The 23,612-nt window shown below is 34.6% G+C and overlaps 1 protein-coding gene across 5 annotated transcripts in view; it reads left to right on the top strand.

Moving 5' to 3' along the window:
* LOC117104551 (rho GTPase-activating protein 7-like) overlaps positions 1 to 23,612 on the top strand; it is a 56,944-nt gene that overhangs the window by 11,647 nt on the left and 21,685 nt on the right. For 4 of the 5 annotated variants that reach the window (XM_033245407.1, XM_033245410.1, XM_033245409.1 and 1 more), the window contains 4 exons: positions 4,010 to 4,070; positions 10,962 to 12,405; positions 12,872 to 13,175; positions 17,720 to 17,785. In XM_033245407.1, coding sequence (XP_033101298.1) covers positions 4,010 to 4,070; positions 10,962 to 12,405; positions 12,872 to 13,175; positions 17,720 to 17,785 — 1,875 coding nt within the window. Of the gene's footprint in view, positions 1 to 3,705; positions 3,815 to 4,009; positions 4,071 to 10,961; positions 12,406 to 12,871; positions 13,176 to 17,719; positions 17,786 to 23,612 lie in introns of those variants that run through there. The other variant, XM_033245412.1, reaches the window with a different exon arrangement.

The following is a 23,612-nucleotide window of genomic DNA, read 5'->3' as shown; positions in this document are numbered from 1 at the left end:
ATTTTCTTTCCTTCTTCAAAATCTGCTTAGTGACACGCATGCGTAATAAGTAGAATAGTTGTCACAATAACTACAACCACTGCTCTGCATACTGCATGTCACGCATGCGCTGTATGGTGGTAGATAAAACGTGCCTCGGTCAATGATTTATTTTGGAGTTTGCAGAGAGTTAAGAATACGGAATACTCATTTATTTTACATATTCAAGTATATATGACATGACTATGTTGTAAACCAGTAAAATTACACAGCAGTCGTAAACAAAAAACTTCATAATACTGACAACATGTACGTTTTTCTGTGTTTAAAGTACAGTAACTGTGCACAATTTGTTTTTTTCTGCACCACTTTCTTTTCGTTTTTCTATATATAGGCCTAGAGGAATTTCATTTCAACAATGTTTCTGTGTTTGAAGTACAGTTAACTGTACACCAGGTTTTCACGGAATGCATTTATGCTACATATTCAATCGTTACAAATACTCTTGATTTTTATTTTGTCGCGGATTATTGTTTTTTGATCTGTATGGTAGTCTTGTGGTAGACCAATATATTATTTATTTTAACAAGACTGACTGAATGCTGCTGTTGTCGTCGTGTTTTGTACGTAATGCACACCAACAGCAACGTCAATTGCCGTGTTCATCGTGTGTAAAAGACTTTAGGTAGGTAAGCACATTCGATTCAATACCATAATGTAAAATGTTGTTCAGATCATGTTAATTTTTACTAAAAAACATGTTACACCTACTAGACGACAAGCAGTGGTCGATTTACCACAACTACCTAAGTTCACGCTAGGGCCTAGACAACACAGACAACTTTTCTAGTGAAAATTTTATACTCTCGCGATAGAAAACAAAATTTCCGCAAAATATTAAACACGTTCGATCCAATACCATTATGTAAAGACCGTGTTTGGTTAGATCACTTTTTTCCTTTTTAATAACACGTGTACCTGCTACATTAACACGACCTAAATTCACCCTACTGACGATCCCGTAAACAATTGGTCAACTACACCAACAAGGTATGCATTATGGAGCTCGCTTACCCTCTCGCGATGAAAAACAAAATGTCGGCAAAGTTTCTCCGACGCATGCGCATATCAAAATTTTCTCCTAAAAACGACTCAAAAATGGTGGTGGGGGTATATGTTTTATCGCGTACGTCCTACATTTCTCATCTAACATAAAAAACAAACAATTCTTGCACAACTACATGTCCACCAGTTACTATGAGGAAAACATTTTACCCACCGTGAGGCACTGTTTAGGAGCCTATTTGTTTACAAACCCGCTGCTCACACACACACACACATTTCACGTTCGAATTTCCCCATTAGTTCCTTGTGACCTTAAGGTCACAAAGGAACTAAAAATGAACTCCAATATGACTGTTGAACTCCTCAACTTCCAGTTTTCCGGTGACATGCGCAAACCTCACGAACATCTTGGTGGGTCATTTTGCTATATTATCATAACTTTTCATATTTTTTCAGAATTTTTTTTTGACACCAACTCGATTTTTTAAAGATACTAGGTGCGGATTTCCCACGACCTTGAATAGGCGCTAAGCAAATATAATGATTTATGGATTTTACGTCACAAGGTATGTTAGGCTTATCACGCTAGGCTCCGTAGTGCGTAGAATGTGACTGAAGCGGTTTACTATAGGCCCTTCTCGAGGTGAAATTTTATATTTTATTTTTTTATCTTCAATAATTATAAATTTAGTTTTATTTTGTAAAGGAATAATTTGTACTTAATTCTATGCATTTTTTTATTCTAGCTGTTGACTGAGTATTTTTAGTTTTTTTTTTTCAAAATAGTTATACAAATTCATTTAAAAATTACTGTAATTAAAATTATTAATTTTTTTTTTTAATTTCACAAAACTACTTAACAGCTTATTTAGGAAAAGCATATTATCTTCCAATTGTTATTGAACATAATCTTATTACTCTTATAGAAATAATTTTAATTTATTATTTATTATGTCAATTTAAAAAAAATATATATTTTTTTTAACATGGAAGTGAAAGGGTTTTAATTAAACGTGCTAGAAAGTAATGGCTGAAGCCCCAGCAGTAGGGGTATGATAGGGACAAACACCATGAATAAAATTAATAATTTTCAAACCCTGTAATTGTCTTGCACCTGAATTGATACTGTAATTGTCTTGCATTATTTGTGTCCCCTTTGGTAACAAGGAAATAGAATTTCATAACAACAGTATTTTGTGTATTACAGTATGACAATAAAATTATCTGAATCTGATTGTAATTAAGGCATGTAAAGTAAGAGCATAACACTTTGGTGGGTAAATACAGTAGTAATATTAGATATAGAATGCAAAAAAATCATGTTGATTAATGTTACTGCAGATAAATTGGGCTAGTAGTAGTAGTCTTGCAATCTTCTCTTGGAATTATTGTATATCATCAACCACTTTCAATGAGAATTAAACTAATACTGTGCCTAAAAACAAGATGATGATTAAAATGACTACTGTAATATACCTAATTTGTGACACTGAAAATTATAGGTAACCATCTATTTTCAATGAAGTTTTTATAATATAATATTGTCATTAGAAAAAAGACCCTTAGAACCATTGTGAATTTTGGGTAAAAATATCTGGAAGAAGTTGATAAAAAAAAAGAAACACTACTGTATCTGCGAATAAGAAATGTGTCTGATAGGTGTTTATAAGAATGAGGTCAATTTTGCGGCTGTGATCAGTTAACAGATTCTGGTATTCTTATCCCGATCAGTTAGCTTCCAGTCAGGATCAGAATGCTCTTTTGAAACCAGGCCTCTGTATAGCGAGATTTAATATTATAACTGAAGATAGGTAACCAATAGATGTGCTTTACATATTGAAGTCAAGACTATATAAATCTAGATTTACTGGACACATGTTCAATTTCAAATTGGCTTTTGTATCTTAAGCTATCACAGATACGGGGCTGGCAATATTGCAGTAATACTGCTGGTTTGGTTTTACAGGCATGTCTCTTTTACAGTATACCAAACAAATATTGCGGTAATAATGTATTGCCGTAATATAACGTCTTCCAGTATTACAAATGGATTTACATACTCCGGAATGCCACTAGTAATGTCATATAAAATTAAAAATATATGCATGATTTATACACTACAGCACCTACACACTTCAACAATATTTTCAAGGTCTCCCTCCCCCAATACAGTAATACCATGTTAAATGAGTTTCAATACAGTAGGACCTTTTTTGTTTTTGTGTAGTCTAATCCTGAACATTGGCTATTTCTTATAGCCTGTCAAAACTGCTGCTGTCATTTACTTTAGGGTATGTTCACACACACAGAGCCACCTCCATCTGCAGTAACACAAAAATAGAAATTGTCTCTCATTACAGTAGTTGCTGATATGTTGAGGGCAGCATTCAAAATTAAATGTACATTATGAAAATGACATTTTTCTTGGCCCTTTGCACAGGTCTTATTTTAATTTGTCCATTGAACTTATTAATTTTATAATGCAATTGCCTTTCTCTGTTCATAACAGATCATAACAGCCCTATGGGTTAAGAATTTTAATTGATAGGACACTCACAAGGTTCGCTTTGATAAGTGTGGCATTTTGATTGGCCAATGGCCTCATACATAAGGATGAGAGGCAAATGAATCTGGTCTCTCTGAATCATCTCACTGAATCTGATAACCTGAGTTGTATTCAGTATGTTCTGATATTGCCTATTGTATAAAACAGGATTGAATGAAAATTGGATTGTCAAATTTTATATGTAGTAGCTATACATTATGTAGGGTGAGTTTCATGTTTTAGAGATTAAAAAACAATCAAAGCTTATTTGACATTCAACTGTATTATTGAAGGCATATGAGGGGCCGCTGATACTGTTATGTAAAGATATGTATTTTCAACCAGAATATTGACACAAGCGAAAAGTATATCTCATTCAATAGTATTATTGCTATATGAACAACTGTTTGTTTCTTCCAGGCGGCTGCAGATTCTCAACAAGTGTGTTACCATGAAGATCGAAAGCTCTCCAAGACATCTGGTAGGTTGTTAAACATGATATTAAGGCTGGTATTTCATTTTCATTATCATCATATCTGTATTTGCATTTGCATACAGTATAAGGTGAAAGGGATATTTGTTCCATATCTATTTGGAAATAAGTCATTGCATCCGTGGTGGAAGGCCATGTTCATTATTCAGAGTGTGTTGGGCTACCGGTAGGCTAGTTAATGGTTCACAGTGTCGCCCTATTCGCTTCAGGAATTCTGTAACAATTGTATATTTTGTGTAGTAGTGAGTGATGCGATACTGCCAAATTGTTTCCTGAATGCTACTCGTCAAAGAGAGCAGATCCGCGGAACCACCACAATCTGCAGAATTACATCAGTCAAAGGGATAGCCGCAGTATTCTGGAGCTTGAATTACATTTGATGTTTGAAACTTGGAATCAAGCCAATCCCTTTTGTTCAAGGAATTTTGGCGTTCACTTTTATTTGTTACACAATCTCCCATATCATTGTGACACGTTTACTTAAACTCTATATCAAACAGGATGTATGGAAATTGATAAAGTGAACAAATTTCATGTAATTGTATAGAATGGCAAATAATTGAATTTTGATTAATGTCATATTATATCATGTGTACATTGCAACATTCTAAAATTCAGTGCTACACTGTGCACCTTAAATTTTCAACTTCCAACTAAATTGAAAGATTCTGAAATACATGTTCACATTAACCCTTTCGCTGCGTATCCCCGGTACTACCGGGGATAATTATACGTCGTTGAACTGTTGTACTAACATCTGCCCTCTGTAGTTTTTCTATCAACTAGAATATTTTTCCTCATAAAAAATTGTGCTTATACCAAGAAGATGGCGGGTGCACAGCCTTGAAAGAAGTGATACAGTGAAGATGACTTTGAGTTGGACAGTTCAGTAACTACATTTCCATCAGCTGACTATAGTTCCAATAGTGATTCTTCAGATGAATTTGTGGATTTGAAGGGCCTTGCTCAAGCTGGGCTAGGCCTAGTCCGAGCTCTGTAGATTTTGATGGTGGAAGTGACGAGTAAGCCTATATTGGCAATTTACCAAAGCGGCCTAGGAGAAGGCAATCCCCTATTTCCAAATTGTGCCCACACCATAGGCCAACCTCTTGCCCTAGCATGCAAAATAATTTTAAAATAACCACTTACTATTTCGAAAAGTGATTTTTTTGAAAAATTCATGTTTTTTCATGATTTTGACCAAAATTGTTGATTTGTCAGTATTTTTTTTATCGAATGATGAAGATAATTCAAACTTTTGATATTTTTATTCATTATATATATCTACATCATAATCCAGTGAAAAAAAACATATCCCACAAAAATGTCTTGGAAAAAAAGTAGCTTTTTAAAAAAATTTGATGAAAAATGGGAGATCCAATATGGCTACCAATAGGTCACATGACCACATAATTATGCAAATCACCATTTTTTTTATTCCCCACATAGGCCAACCACTTGCCCACCCTACAACACAAAAAGAAATTCAAAATTATCTCTTTTAGTATTTTTTTCACATTTATTTCAAAATATCACCTTATTTACTTAAAAAATTGTCCAGCACAGAGGTGAGACAAACACTGCGCAGTGATGGGTTAATAAAAGAAACACATCAGTATGCTTCTCTGTGCATTTAAAAATTTTTATGATGTCTATAATAAATAAATTCTAATAGGACTCGGCATTGGTTCTAGAAATAGACCACAGCTCCACATAAAGGGTTGTAGACTGACATTCAGATCATGCACATAAAGAAGGTTCAGTAACACACTGCACAAAGGTTTAGTTGATTTGCTACTGGGACTGATCCTATAGCAGAGCTTGAACTATACATTAATATTAAATTAAATTTTAGGACCTTAGTTTCTACCACTTAATGAATAGTTTGATTAGTGTAGTGAAATACTAGGGTCCCTGGGAGCTCACTGTACCAACCAAACATGGAGGTGCCGCAGCCACTTCAAGACATTTTCACTACCTATTTTTCTGCAAATTCTTATGGACTTTCTCTAAAGACAACAGGAAAAAGGCCACTCAATACTGCCGGAGAGGGCGCAATATTGACTGGTTCCTGATGGCAAAAAGTCTGGTCGCGATCTCGCACCCAGTTAAGCTTGAAATTCCCACAAAAATCATGCGGAAAATCTTGTCACATGATACAGGACGCAGTAGGCCAGGGACTTTTACCCCGGTTATTTCCCACACTTGTGCTACAAAGTCCATGCAAGTATACCCATAAATGCTGCCACTCCCCCATATTTCCCATACTTGTGATACCAAGTCCTTGAAAATATACCCCCTAAATGCAGCACCTCTCCGTATACATTGCTACAAACCCTCCAAACTTCGGCCTACTGCAAACCACTTGATAATGATTATAATACTGTATATTTTATGTAAATAAAAAAAAAAAAACGCCATGGCTAGAGATACAGTACCGTATCTTAACTTTCATTTCTTAAACGTACAGTAAATTGCATTATCCGATAAAATGCCGCAACTGGAGTGATGACATCGTTAAAAAATCGCTGGCTGTGAGCCTGCTTTCCTGCCAAGTTGTTATAACACTAGCGACATATTAAGACAATGTAATAGGATTAATTCATATTCAAGATAGATCAATCAATCAACTTATTAGAACACCTTAAGGTCGGTGGCACACACAACAAAAATAGTGATGCATCCAAATTAAAATTTTTTAGAGGCAATGAAGTAAACTTAAAAATAGGCATATAACGAAACACCATTTAAAAATATTATGTTTACTTAATGCTAAACAAAACAGAGAATTAACTAACATTATTGATAAAGATTCAAACAGGCCAATAAAAATCACAAGTCTGTATATCAAACAAAAGCAACAAATAGAATACATTAAAATTATATATGAAAGACAAACAAATGTCGAAAGTGGCACTATGTCTCTAGGAAAAGTTGCTTATTAAGATAAATTATTTATGGGGTTTTTGGGGAGGAATTAAAAATGATATATTTCGGACAATCAAAATGAATGATTTTAAGATCCTTTAATAATATAATATATTTCACTTAATAATGAGTGACTCAAAAATTAACCATTTGCATGAAGGCAAAACAAGCAAGACAAGAAAAAACGAAAGATTTAAAGAGAAACTAAACTAAAGAATAATACATGTTTACAAAAACAACAATTAATTAATTAATGCAATTAATATATTAGTTCTCCAATCAATATATTAGCTCTCCATATTAAAGCAACCAGATATTGTTTGCCGTGACAGTCTACTATTCCTCCTACAGTAATCTTTCATTTAGAATGCTGTATAACAGTACTGAATGTTGCTTCACCAACTTGCACTCTGCATTCAGCAAGCGATTTCACAAGTCTTTATGAACAATGACATCACACAGTTGGAGGCATTTTATTGGACGATGCAATTTACCCTTTACCAAACGGAAGATAAGATATGATACCGTATCCCTAGCCACAGCGTGAAAAAAAAAAATTATGTAGTTATTTATACATTAATCCATTTTTGGGGAAATTGTGTTTTTTTTTAATGAAAAAACCTGCAAACCCTTGCAAACCTCTTTACCACTTGATGTAATACCATTGAATATACAAAAATAATTAAATTTGAACCTACATAGTTCCTTTAATAGGCAAATAGGTCTTTTATGTATTGTCCTTTATATTTCTGTTGTGATGGATAATTGCCTTAAAAGGCTTTTGCAACAATAAACAGATTGAATTGGAATGAGTTCTATACATAGATATGTAATCATTTTTGGTCTGGTGTGATGCAGTACTGTATACAGTACATAACTTTGCGCATGACAGCCCTATCAAATGTATTTACACTCAATATAGGAATTCACTCAGGCATTGTTTATACATTCATCAACTTAAATATGCACATATGGATATAACAGATGTTTCTACAAAGCAAACTGATTCCACATTAAGTCCTGTTCCTGAAACACATCCTTTTTATTCTCAAAGGCGCATTGAGCATTTCCTAAACACTTAAAAAGTAAATTAATGTAAATTTAAAAAAATTTTCATTAAGTAAATCTAATCATAAAACTTTATTATTGAATTATTATTCTAGTGTTATTATATATGTTAGCATCTTACCATGTTCAATAATATTGAACACTCATAAGCTGAATTTAAATTTCCCATTGTAATTGTATTGTATTGTATTTTGTACCCACTGTTATAATACTTGCTCACTTGTCCCATGTTGTAATTATCACTACAATAGCAGCCTTGACACATTCTATAGTTTGCATTCTACCTTGAGAATGCAAACTATCATCCCCTTATTGGCTAATACTCATGAATTAATTATCATGACCATTAATGTACTAGTTCAAGGTACTAGGTTAAGATCAAGCTATAATATCAAAGTAGTTATCACATTTAATTATTTATTTATTGTTGTGTACATTTAAACAGACATTTTCTTTATCTACTACAAATCCAGACAGCAACTACAATCCAGACAGTTTTTAATCAATTGTTAAAACATGGAGGCCCATGGTTAAAACCAGGTTTCTTAATTTTATCAATAACTATTTTGTGTATCACTATTGATTAACCCTGAGACCTGACCTGAATTTAATAAACATGTGCTATCATTCAGTTGAAGAAAGATTGTTTAGAAAGTTTAGAGCTAGACCCAATCAGCTATATGTAAACAGATATATTTTATTCAACATTAAAAATAGCAACAGAATGAAACACTGTTTATACTTAATTATTAAGTGGCAGATGGGGGATAAATGGGAAAACGACCCTCAAACTGGGTCCTCGATTGATGCTTTGCATCTCTGACAGGAACATCTTCAACCCGCCCTTGTTACCTACCATACTTTCCAAAGTACTGTAGGATGGTCTAAACTTTTGTCCAAAGTTGAATTTAAACATGAAGACAATGCTTCCTTAGAATCATTAACATGTACAACCCTGCTTTTCTAATTAGTACAAGACTGGCATGGTCTTACTGCATTAATCAGCTTTTAATATTAACAAAAGTAAGTCCAACCATGGTGGTATACAAATTTTTGTATTTTTTTTTTCTCCATGATCCAACTTATTATTTTCAAGCCTCGCATTAAATATCCAGCCTTAAAATAAGATGATAACTGACAATTATCCAGCACATCCATTCACACAAATGATTAAGTTGGAACTAATGATCTTATGACCTTTGGGTCAGCATACATAGGGAAGGCTTTTTATATACAGTACAATACTTTACTTCAGAATGTTAATTGATTTTTGATTGAAGCATAGGAACCTTGGCCCTCACAAAGTCCTGTTTACTTTATATTTATTTTAATGAAGGTAAAGTAAATTTGACTCTGTAAAGTGTAAGCAACTTGTGCTTTTGTCTATTTAATGTACAGTAGATAACCTACTGTTTCAGATCATACAAATTTGGATTCACTCCTCCATGTAGATGTAGGCTACATCTGTATACTGTATTACTTTGTCGGCCTACCTGTACATATGATTGATTTGTGGTTAGGTAGTCTAGCAGGGCTGGAAAAAGCACATGACCACACAACTGGTGGTCGAAGGCAACATGAATGTTCCGAAGGCATTTTGGGGGGAAAAAATTAAAGAAATAAGCTATTGGGCTATACAGTATAGTGTACAGATAAAATTTGGTGCTGCAGGCATTTTATCGAGATGACTTTCATGGGCAGAGGCCTAAAAAATTACTTTCGAGGCCTGGCACCCAGATACATTGAAAATGTTAGAGGTTAAAGGTTATTCATTTATATTTCGCAAAATACGATAGTCTCTATGCGCAGAACAAGTGAGCAGATGTAACTAAAAAAAAAATCCAAGCCACCACCCCAACCTCAGTATGGGGATACGCCCTCGTCCCTGAGCAGGGATCTATCAAAATGTACCCTGTCAAGCTCCAATTAACCAATACAATCAACCAATGCCTTGTACTGATATGGTACACCAGGAAGTACAATAACTTTGATGATTGCAAGTGATTGATATTTTATTTTTACAGCAAATACAAAACTCACCTTAGGATGGAATAATCACCTACCACTGGGAATGATGCTTTAGAAACTAAGCTTATGTGTGCGACTTTATAGTGAATCTGTTTTTAGTTGTATTGGCTGGATTTGAGCCTGATTCAAAATAAAATTGATTGTCTCCAATAAAATGAAAAAAAATTACAAAAAATGCAGTAACGTACTTCAAAATGTTTTAATAATGATACTAATGAAAATATTAACAATAATCAATACCTATCCAATTAAATTATTTTATTGAGATTGCCATGTGCCTAAAACAGTTTCCCACAATAATTGCACTGTTTTAATACTCACAAAAAATAAAGATTAATTCTGTAAGTAAGCTCTTAAAAAGAATATAATTTTGATGGATTTTATTTTATCAAACAAAAAATTTGTAAATAAAACCACTGCATAAATAAAAATTTAATATTTAACAACAATCATTTAATGCATACTTACGCTTACAAAGTACTGTATCGTACATGAGGATTTCCTAAAAAGTAGGTAATCAACAATAATAATCGACAAGAATTTAATTTTGAACTTAATATTTAGATGAAAATTCAGATTCTCTGAAGGGACGCACCCATTTGTGCTCTGTTTCAATCTCAAACCTCTGCTTACTGTAGGTGAGTTGATGGACGTAGGTGAGTGAGCAAAGGAATGGAATACAAATTTGCACTGGAGACACAGGCAACCTGTTGCTCAAAGGCATTGACCAAAACTGTGCTTGCTCCTACCTGCTAAAATAATAGTGCCTAGACTGTAAACATGTTAACAATTTAATATTATTTAAAGCTTTATTTTTCTAATTGATAATTGATATGGCTATGTTTTTATTCATAGGGTGATGATTCTGATGAAGAAGACCAATGTGCAATCAGCGATAAGTGGCAGTACCAGCGAAGCAGTCGGCGGTGGTCTCGCAAATTAGCAGAAGACGCTATATGTATGTCACCAAGTGATTCTTGCATTTTCCCCTCACAAGCAAGCTTCCCTACCTTTTCACACACAGGCACACACATTGAGAATAGCAGTCGAGAAAGTGCAACTAGTGACAATGATCACAATGGTGGCTATTCTAGTGCAAGCAGTCATGAAAGTCCTGCCATAGCTCACAAAGAATACTCGTCAAATTTCTTGCCAGATTCACCACTGTTTCCTCAGTTTCCAGTTAGTCCAACGTCCCCATTAAGTCTTTCACCACCTTTGCCACCAGTAAATGGAACACCTCGAAACACCGTCATTGAGATAAAGCCTGTTAACAAAAATACGAAGGTTATAAATAACAATACCCAAAAACAGGAGGATAAAATGAAGAGTGCAAAAAGTTTTCTCAAAAGATTAGACAGTTTTAAATCTAAACGAGGTGGGAGTCTGCGAAAAAAACATGGAAAAACACTGAACATCAGTTCACCTATTAGTCCTGTCGATTCACCTGAATTTCAATCTCGAATTGAAATATACAAATGTGTTGATGTTGAGACAGCACAGAAGACACTGTTAAAAACATCTACTACAGTGAGACGATGTGGGAGCTCTCTTGACAGCAGAGATCGCTCAAAGAGGTTTGGTATAGTCTTCTCAGAACCCAGCTCTCCAGTTAGTCACCGTAAACTGGATGCTTTGAAAACAGACTGTGAAAGCAATTTAAATAAAAATTTTGTTGATAGTGAAGAGACACTAACAGGAGATAAAGATTCTGGAGAAAGTGGAATAAATGAAAATGGAAGTAAATCCCCATGGCATTTAAATGGACCAGTGAAGAAAAAGAGTTCATCCAAATGTGATGAAGAGTTATGGGAAGAATCTTTTTATCATTTGCGAGGCAGAAGCAGTAGTTTTTATGATAATGTACCAGATGATAATAAAGCTAGTTTAGATTATTCTGACATTTATGAGGAATGCTTTGAAAATGATCTCAAGTCAGAGATTTATAAATTACAGAATCTTGGTCAAAAGAGAGTTCGATGCGCAAGTACACCTGCATATCTAGATGATGATTGGTCAGATCTCTCGCCTTATTTAACAGAATCTGATGAGGAGATCTTTACAGAAAAACAACGCATTTTTGATGATATTAATAATTTGTCGGTCGGTAGTAAGGATTTGAATGACGAGCCCCTTCAACGGGACCGAAGTAGTAGTCTCCCGGTACAGAGCACTACATTTAAATTATCGGAGGAGCAGTTAAATTCTGGAAATGATATAGATCCTTATGATGAAGTTGAAATGTTACTCAATGGAATTAATGAAAGCATCAATGAAATGCAGGAAACATTTGGGATAAGTGAGTTTAATTTGTTGATTTTTGTTTTATTAAGACTGGGTCAGGTTTTACACATTAATAATTATCATGTAATAGAGTAAGTCTGTAAATCATGTCATGGTCCAAATGCTATGTTCACGTGGGTGAAGTGAACTACATTGCCAACCATGTGCCTCAACCTAACTTAGAATTCCAAACTTTTTTTTTAAATTATGAAATACCACAATAAATCTGCCAATCTGTATGGTATGGCTACTATCTTTCCCTGTAAAGAATAGTTCACTGATAATAAATGAATAATCTTCCTGATACAGTATATTAAAGTTTATACAGTATGAATAGCAGGGCATGACTCTCCTGTTGAATAATTTATTACCTACATTTTGAAAAAGAGAAGTAAAATATGGATCATGTTTGTATACAGTAAGTAGTCCTATGAATGTGATGGGTTGAAGTTTAAAAAAATTGTTTACTTATACTTATTCAGGTGACAGCAGTATGTCTTCAGTGTCATCTCAACTCTCCTTGTCACATGAATCCGAAGTGTCGCCTTTCCCTTCTCCCTTTCCCTCACCCTTAGCCTCTCCCCTCCATTCACCTCTTCAATCACCTAACACATACCATACAGAGAAATTGACAGATGGTGACACAGGAATTGAAGCCACCTCATCTTGTAGTGGTCTTGATACTACTGGTTCTGTAGAAGAGCTGAAAGAACCAGAGGAACAAGGCATACAATTCCGAGAACGAAGAGACTCTGGAGTTGGAAGCTCTCTAACAAGACAGGCAAGGTAAGCAATGATAAAGTAATGCAGACAAAAATTAACTACATGATTATTAAACATTTTATAGTCACATGACCCTTTTTGATTCCTTTGTGACCTTAGGTCACATGGAACTAATGTAATGGTTCACATGTAAAATGTGTGTATGAGATGTGACACCAAAAGAGGTCAGCATATTTGTAAACAAATAGGCTCAGAGACGGTGCATAGAGGTATACATTGTGCTCGATAGTTGCTGGTGGACATGCAATTGTGCAAGAAATGTTGTTTTTTCAGTTAGATGAAAAATGTAAGCATTAGGCGATAAAACATATACCCCCTACCACCAGTTTTGAGTCGTTTTTTAGTCGAAAATTTGATTTGCGCATGCGTCGGGTCAAACTTTCCCGACATTTTGTTTCTGTCGCGAGCTGCCTAAAAAATTCTTTATGTTGTTTTCGCGACTGTCGGTAAACATTGAGCAAACTGAGATAGTTGTGGCATATCGGCCACTTACTTGTGCTATTATTTGAAGGTGTTCTGTGTGTTCTATTAGTGTTTTAGTATACTTTAACCTGGTGTACCTAGGCCTAGCCTAGACACATACGTAATGTACTGTAGGCTTCTCTTTGGGCGACACCGTTGGACTTTGTGTAGGCCTATACATATCTGATATACTATACCGTTAGGCCTACGCGAAGTAGGTTTCTTGGCCTACCACCAGTCTACCGTCAAGCAATAAAAATCAACATTTGTGGAATTATTTTCCAAGATATGATGGTTAAAAATTCTGGACACATAAATATGCAGCATATTATATTACGGACAAACTTAAGGGTTGGCGGGGGCAGCATGTGATGGACGGACGAACCTAAGGGTTGGCGGGGGACGGGAGTTCATCAAATGATGTTTGGGAAAATAATGGTCAGAAAATACAGTATCTGATGGACAGTCCCGGGTAGGGGAGAACCTTAAAATTTTGGACACACAAATTTACAGCATAGCTTCATCAAATGATGTTTGGGAAAATAATGGTTAGAAAATACAGCATCTGATGGACAGTCCCGTGTGGGGGAGAACCTTAAAGTTATGGACACATAAATTTACAGCATGTGATGAACTGACCGTCTATACACATATACAGCATGAGATGGAGGCATGTATCTGATGTATAGTCCCGGGTGGTGGAGAACCGTAAAATTATGGCCAGGACACATAAATTTACAGCATAGCTTCATCAAATGATGTTTGGGAAAATAATGGTTAGAAAATACAGCACCTGATGGACAGTCTCGGGTGGGGGAGAACCTTAAAATTATGGACACATAAATTTACAGCATGTGATGGACTGACCGTCTATACACACATACAGCATGTGATAGACGGACGAACGTATGCCTTTCTTCAATTAATTTCCAGTAAAATAATTATTACAACTTCAAGAAAACTCATGTTTTTTTTGCATAAATTAATTTCACAAGCTTTTATTCTGAAATATAGCGGTATCAGTATTCTTTCTATAACGGTAAAAGCCACTGGGAACCAGACGTCGAACAGAAAGTTTCAACTGCCCACATGTGTTTTGTTGCGACATCATAAATGAAGCTGCTCACGTGACCTCTAGGAGCACACTACCGAAAAGAAGGTTATTTATTGTTTTGAGCGAAGCGATTTCGAATTAAATGTGTTTCAAAAATGTTTGAGTGAAAGTAACTATGAAAATAATTATGTAAACAACCCAAACCATTCCTTGATTGTCGTAGAAAATGTAGTAGGAATCACAGTACAGCACTGTATAGTGAGTGTAATTACAAATGCTAGCCCTTCAACAAAGGCTAGGCTAATTAATTGGGCTAAGAGCATGGGCCCAAGCTAGACAGACGGCACCTGATTTTCGCTGCGGTTCGCAATCTGAACTTTTTGGGAGTAGGTTAACGACTGGTGTATAGGTCACACCCCAAACTTCGAGGGGAAAATCGCGTATTAAATTTGCGGCTTATTCACCGGAAAATACGGTTTATGGAGCAAAAACCTGTGTTTCTTCATGATTTTAAGGGGGGGGGGGGAAGAATTTTTATGAGGCTGGCAAGAAGCCCTTAAAAATAGCTTTAGGATGGGCGCAAGACGTCAAGAGTGGGCGGCGCTGCCCACCTCCGCCCCCTGCATAACGACATCCCTGCACTTCGCAGAACCCCTTACCCCCTCCCCCTTTCATAAATTTCTGGATCCGCCTCTGATTTTTTAAAATTCAAAATGAAAATACTGTATTACCTTACACAATCATTATTCAAAAAGATACAATCAAGTTATTGCAATTCACAAATGTACATTGATTTTTTACGTACAAAGGAACGTACGCACCCGCAGGGTTCTGGTTTCTGTTCGAGATTTCAATCCCTTACTGTGCAATTAACTTGTGCCCTTGAGCAAGGCATTTATCTCTATTGCTTCTGTCCACCTAGGAGTATAAATGGGTACCTGGTGGGGTTGCCTGCTACTCCTGTACTACTTTTGGCAGCAAGACTTCCATGTGAACCAAAAAAAATATAAAAAATACAAATCACAGTACACATTACTGTACACAAGGTTTGAAAGTTAAACAAATTAATATTCAGCATAGGCAAGCAGGAATCCACTGTACTTAATAATTTAGGTTTAATGGTAATTGAACTCATTTTTAATATAACAATTATTTGTGATTCCATTTTCCACCATCTACATTATCTATGTCAACAATAAAAATATTCACTGAAATACTCAACACTTTAGTCCCATTTTGATTAATTTTAGTACATATTCTTAATTTTTATTAGACCCACATCAAATAATGATAATATATACTATTGAAATATTAATTATTAACCCTCTGCATGAAATCTGTTATGATAATCCAATTTTAATATCATGCTATTTCCCTATCCAGACTCAATGTTATATTTATTATACAGTATTTGACATTCAAACTCCTGTTTGATTGTATTGTTTCTTTGATCTCAATTTTCTTTTTAAATTAAAATGGCATTAAAAAGAATCGCCTATGTATCATCAAAGGTTGACTGAATGAAACATGACTTCTGAAGAATGTCAAACCACAGCTTCCTCATTCCACAATTGATGCTGAGATTTTCTCTGTGCCCCCTTATTCAATTCATGCAATCAGCGACCTTATTCATACGACCTTTATTTTTTTTTAAACAAACACAGCGACAGATGTTTGATTGTAAGCCAGTTTACTGCTCTAAATCATTTGTAAAATGTTCCCAAGTTCCAAACGTTGTCAGAATGGTTTGCTTATTATTCCATTGCCACCAACGTTTTCTGGGGCATTTTAATCCTACAGTATATCTGCAGGCACTGTCAGAGAACCTGCTGTGATTTGTATGCTCGCTGTAGGATTATCAAGTTTTATTTTAATTTCTGAGCCTAAAATGAATAACAATGAGTATTACTTTAAATTAAAACATTTATTTATTTCCTTTGCCATTTTTGCATATTATCATTGGTTGTTTTGAAACAACATTTCCCCTTTCTACTGTAGACTGAGTAATCAATGCAACAGTGAAAGCCATATTGACTCCTGGTATAAGGTCACCATGGAAATATAAGGTCACCAATTATGTCCATTTTTATGCAGCACTTCACTTGACCTGCTTCTGTTACTAGGTCATGCTGACATTAGTTTCACTGTGAGCCAGTGTTCCTCCAACTCAGATACTGTATTTTTAATGGCCTATTTTGTTTTCAGTCCTATTTTGTCATCTGCAACCTGCAAGAAATACAATTACATAACAATAACATGAAAAAAATATGATTTTAAACGATATATGTTGAGTGGCAACAGTCAAGTTTGCAATGCAGGTAGTCTTTAAAATCAGATTCCGGAGGCAAAACAAAATTTGATGTGTTATAGAACTGATTTTTCTAAGTCAGAAAAAAGTTGTTTGACGAAAAACTGGGGAATGGTGAACGAGATTTGTGAATATTTAAAAACTGGGGGGAAAATGGGCGTAACCCATTTTTACACCTTTTCCCCCAGAAAATATTCAAAAATCTGTATCTCATTCACCGTTGCTCAGTTTTTGATCAAACTACTTTTTTCTGTCTTAGAAAAATCAGTTCTACTTCATATCAAAAAAGTTTTTTCCTCTGGAGCCTGACTTTAGTTTAAAGGACGCCCTACCCATGTTGTAACTGATTTCTATAGACATTGTTTTGTCTGTTCTGTCTGTAGGTTATAATGTAATTCATTTATTTAAGAACTCTACAAAAAATGGTCTACAAGTTTAAGATGACCATTTTCTATTGTAACTGTATGCTTCTAATACTGTGATTTGGATTTAATACTTTTATTGTAGATCATTTGAAGTTAGATGCAATTTTTTTTTTATTTAATAATATTAATAGTAGAAGAATTTATACTGCTCCTTCTGCCAAGTTATACAAGGCACAATTAAAATCAATACAAAATTGGTCAATCCTTGCAAATTGCCAAAACTTGAATGATATCCCTTATGCAGCAAATGGTAACTACATTGATTCTTTAATGTTCTTATGTGTTATAACCTTTACAGTGGTAAGCGCACACGTATCCGATGGCACAGTTTTCAGAAATCTCATCGTCCAAGTCTCAACTCAAGGTAAGAGTCACTTCTTCCAAAAATTTCTGTAATCATCATCACCATTTTCAACACAGTTGCGGATCTGGGGTCATGTAGTCAATTGACTACAGTATACCACACTTCCTTCCTGGGCTTGGTGCTTCACAATGCACATGGGCCCAACCCAGATTTTTACATGTGTCTGCCCTTGCTTCAATAGGACCTATGATATCCTACCAAACTACAGGAATATGTGAGGTAGGCAACATTTGAATGGACATGGAAAGTGCCATGCGAAAATCTTTTTATAAAACTGCCTCTCTCGAATAAGTGCCGCACTGAAGCTTCTAAAAATGTTATAAATAAGCGCTGTGGTGCTTATTTCGAGCATTTATGGTACTTGGATATATTTCACTTTTTAAATTATTAGTTCAACTTTAACTTTAGTGCATGTTTTGACAATTTGGAGGAATGCAGACTGTCTCCATAAGAAGTTTATGTTATCTGGTGCTTCTCAATAGTTTCTCAAAGTTGCAGAGATCATTCTTTCTCTGTAGCTGTTCCAAAGCTTTGTCATCAACTACCTAAAACTGCATGATTCGCCATCCGTTTAAGTCTTGTCTCATTATTTTAATATTACTGATCTTTATTGCTGTATCTTTTGGTTTTTTATTCTCATTTTTTGCACAATTGGGTTGTGGTTTTTTTTGTTCATAGTGATAATATAACATAGCTCTGTAAATCTAAGCTTGCAGTGACATCCCAAAGTTTTCCCTTCCATATATCACATAATTCTTGGCCAGGTAGCTTCCCCTTATTTTCCCATTGTCTTCCACTGCTTCCTAATATTCTCTTGTTAATACCCCTGCTCACTGTACGCCACTGGACGTTTAGATAAAAGATGGTCGTTATATATAATATTCCAATATTATTTTCGATAGTAGAGGGAGATGCATATCTTGAGGAATAAATAATGTAGAGAGCAGAGATTGAGAACTACTGTACTAAATTGAAAACTAAAATATCAAATTAATATCAGGTCGCATTGTTTAAGCCTTTCAAAAGCTAGTTAAGATTGGGACCAATGCAAAATGCTGTTGAATGTCTTATTTGATCATCTTATTTGTTAGTTACATTGAACTATATCTACCAGTAGTTGTTTAATGTGATGTGCCTAAACAATAGATGACACATTAGTAGGCCTAAACTACGTTACTTATCCTAGTGAATGCAGGCATTAGGTTTAAGTTGATATTAATATTCCTATGTAGCGCCACCTATTTCAGGTAGTGGCTTTCAGCACACAGTTCTATAAGTTTCAAAAGTTGCTGTGAAAATTTGCCTCAATTATGAAAATAGGGAAATTGTACAGATACATCATTTAACCATGTTTGGAAAACTCATTAATGCACAAAAAAGAATTGTTGATCATTAAAATCCCATTAATAGGTACTACTTTGGGCAGGTAGCCTAGTGCACAGAGGCTGTTTGACTGAGCTATATACAACAGAACCCGATTCTTATTCTACTATAAGGTTTTGTGGAGAACACATTTTTGTTGAGCTTTCACCCCTCTTCTAATAAACGCCCCCTCTGAGTTTTTTTCATTTTGCAATGAGTGCCCAATCAATTAACATGGGTATCCAGTCCATAAAAAGGTTGACAAACAAGGAGTAATACCGTACTGTGTGCTGCTTTCTTTGATATGAAATGAAATAAATACTACTCAAAAAAGCTTACCCTAAACGTTTGATGTTTACTGTCTTCACGATCACTAAGCCTATTTTGTGTTTCTCTCATGGTATTTCGTTAGCCTTGTAAAAACAGGGTAAGCTGCAAACGACGGGTAATCGTGTATTGTTAATGTGTCGCGTGTTTGACGCTAATTTGATTCAAGGTGTCTGGTCAATGAAGTCCATACCGTAGTGAGAATGTTTCTTCAAGTTGAGGGCAGATAGTTTTGCGTGCGGTGGTGCGGTGCTAGGCCTAGTTCATGAGGCCGACAATGTTTTTGACAAGCACGCGATTGCTGTTGTGAAAGGAGAAGCACCGCGCTGCATCATCAGACATTTACCCCAAGAGAACTCGAAGATATTTTATTTCTTTTTGAAACACAAGGAATTATTGATGTTCAAATATCCAGCAACAAACGAAGGAACAGCAAAATAGCAGCAGGCCTGGAGATACCCTGCACATTAACTTGTTCCTCTACAAATAAAGAACATTGACCGTTTAAAGCAGCTTGTTTAGGTAATTTTTGATTTTACAATTCACCTCTAGTAAACGTCCCCCCCCCTTTGAAAAAATGCAACGCCCCTGGGGTGTTTATTAGAGACAGTACGGTATATGTCAAAATGACCCTTTCCACAATTATGATTCAGCTGCAATTTCATTAACAAAGATAATGTGTATCTCATTATTTGTTATACATTCTAATTGGTTATTAGGATAACAAAGACATAAAAAAGAGTGTTGGCAGGGGCATTACAGTAGCTGGTTTCCGACTGGGAAGAATTTGGAAATTGAGTGCAGAACTAAATTCCCTTCCGATGAAAAATTAATGGTCATATTTTTAGTATTTTTACCCACTTAGTGTGTGCACCGTTATTGGTTGCTTAATGTTTCAATAACTATTCACCCTTCTGATTAGCCACATTCCTCAATCCTTGCAAGCCTCAGAAACGTTACTCTACATGCTTTTAAGTAAATTGGGATAACATATTCAGCTTTTTTTTTTAGCACTTCAGGCATTTTTTGATGATATTTGAATGCCGTAAAAATGATATTTACTGTATTTTATTAAATGTGTTTTCTTCTTTTATGTTGATTATTTAAGAAATGACTCATCTTACAATTGATCCAAACTTTTGACCTAAAATGGATTGGATGAATATCTGTTTAGTTAAAATACTAGTACTTTATAGTATGAATGTTCAATTATATAATTAATATTTATATTCATACTGTTTTTGAAAGAATGTTTATGAAGAGTTCTTTACTTAATTTCAAGATCACAAGTTGGTTGATTGTAAAGTAAGTCTGCAATATATCACATGAATATCCGTCATTTTGTTAATTCTCTGCTCCAATCAAGTCGCTAACTCATTTCCGTGCTTTCCTTCTGGCCCACAAGGGACAAATACAGTAGGCCTACACAAGGATGCCAACAATGTCTTCGCACATACTATACACATACATAATACAAAATAATTGAGATGAGGAAAGCATAAAAGAGACAAGGAAGTTTTGTTTATTTATTGTTTATTTACAATCACATCCAACGTCGGGAAACCCACCACTTACAGAATGGATCAAGAAGCTAAAATATAAATGAGAATATAAACTTCAAACAATCTTAACAATTAATTTTTACTACAAAAACATTTATAATTATCAAAGAAAAAGTCAATCAAATTATCTTTTTTCAACAAAACGATTAAACAAACGACTTACACGAGAAACAAACCATTTTTGATGACATGGACTCTACAATACGGGACATATAAAAGATTACATTTAGAATGACGAGTACGGCAACAAACAACTTTGACATGAAAAGAGAACAGAGACATTAAATCATAATCACAATGGGAATTTATACATTTTTACAGAAAAAGATCAAACAATGAACGACGAGAATCAAGGGAAGGAAGAGAAATAGACAAGGGGGACAACAACAAAGTAGAATAACAAACAAAATGACTGGACAATTAGATACAACACTACAGTACTCAAGATGGGGACGAACAAGAGAAACTTACAAATTAATTAAAATACAGTAGACGAATTTTCAAAACGCCAACAGCTATGTCGTATCATACCTAGCACTCTATTTGCTTTACTAACAGCAGCATCAATTTGAGGAATAAAATTTAATTCTTTTATTATTTATCCTGGGTTACTGCTCAGAGATAAAATCCTTGGTCATCTGCAGATCCCAGCAAAGAAATTAACAACACTTTCAAGTATGGTACTATAAATGTTATATCCGTAATGAATAGATTGCTTTTTGTTAGTCATAATCATGACTTTACATTTGGAAAGATTTAAGTTTCTTTTATTGTCCACAGTGTACACACACAGGTGAACAAAGCAAAGCGCCAGTGGTTTTTAAAGTTGTTAAATTAAAATACATATAATATTTCTAAACATAAAAATAAATAAAACTCTTAAATTTTTTAGTATATGGATGGTTTCACATGATAGAATGTGGAAATATAAGATGATAATGTTTATTATAGAGTAGTACCATAAAATAAATGGTGCCTTTATTTTGGAAATTGAGAAAACATAATTCATTCTTAAATGGGTTTTCACAAGGATATATAAAACCATACAGTTATAGTATATAAATTATAGAAATTCAATTACAAAGCAAAATGTATTGTGGTCCATAAAAATAATAGGTAAAAACTTTGTATTTTGCTTTTTGGGGCATTTACTCAAGTTAAAATGAATGCCTCTCTGCATTTATTTGAGGGAATTGTTTATTTCAAATGAGGCTCTAGAGGGTAAGTTTATTCAAGGGAGGTATTTATTCAAATTGTGGTTTATTCAAATAAATACTGTACTGTAAGAGAATTGAATAAAATTATTCTCAAAAGACTTGTCAAAGTTTTGATACAAATTAATCCAAATTAAGTAATTGTTGGCAATACTGGCACCAATTTGTAGTATCTGTGAAATACGCCTGGCAGTGCGAGCCTGACACATTTTAGGTCTCTTGAGGCCTGTTGTACAATTATGAAATTTGTTTTTCCGGTTGTGAATAATAATTATTCATAAATAATACCGCATTTAACATTGTAAAATATATAATACTAAAACTTGTTACAAACCTGTGCATTTGCATATAACATTCTAATGAAATATGCTACCCAAATTTGAATAGTATTTTTTGAATGAGGGGCAAATTTCACTATATGTTGCAATTTTATATCTTCGTTATTCCAGGAGATATAAAAAAAAAAGGAAAAGGGGCGTGGTACCTAAACTTAAAAACTGCTTGGAAATTGGTGCTGAAATTTTGGATTATTTCTTTTGACATATCAAGGTATTTTTTAGAATTTTTCAAAGGAAAATCCAAAGGAAACATTTAAATTTGCGGTAGTCAAAATCACTGTTCTCGTTTAAAAGTTCATTTTGAGCTAATTTAAACCAATCAATCTGAAAAGATGAAGCTTGATGTTAAAATACACTTTATGTATTAATGTAGTATCGCTAGGCTGCCATCGATTTATTCAATTAAGTTATTAAAAATAAAGTAAATTGATTACATTATAATATATAAAAGATATTAAATTATCTTAAAATATGTGATTCTATACAAAAGAATCTATCAAAGTATACAGTAAGTTAATAAAGGCAGGGAGAAACTTTTCACAGATGGACTGTCTATACCATCTCAGTCCCACCATGGTTGGGGCTGAGGTAAAAAAAAAAATATGATTTATGGCACCTCTACATGGCCAGAAATGGCACTCTCAGACCTAAATTTTAAATATAATTTTTTCCTCCTTTTCTTTTTTTTGAAAAAATCTTTACATCTGTCGGCCTACAGATAACATGGATCAATCTGCAATCACTGGAGCTGATAATTTCCAACAGATTTCAGGGGCGGATTTAGGGGGGGGGGGCGGCCCGGCCCCGGCCCCCCCTTGAAAAAAAAAAAAAAAAAAAAAAAGCCCCCCCTTTTGGGAGGTAAAAAAAAAAAAGAAAAAAGAAAGAAAAAGAAAAAATGATAGCTCAGAACGCCTCAAATGTTATTTTCGGGCGTCTAGAACAAAATAATTTCATGGGGGCATGCCCCCGGACCCCCCAGGACAGTGTTGTCTTAATCGGCCCCACTTTCCCCCCCCCCCCCCCC

This window comes from Anneissia japonica, unplaced genomic scaffold (genome assembly GCF_011630105.1).
Source record: "Anneissia japonica isolate Jap-2015-1 unplaced genomic scaffold, ASM1163010v1 scaffold287910_len238722_cov194, whole genome shotgun sequence".
Lineage (NCBI taxonomy): Eukaryota > Metazoa > Echinodermata > Crinoidea > Comatulida > Comatulidae > Anneissia > Anneissia japonica.
The sequence above is the reverse complement of the archived record's forward strand: the minus strand, read 5'-3'. Positions and strand labels throughout refer to the sequence as shown.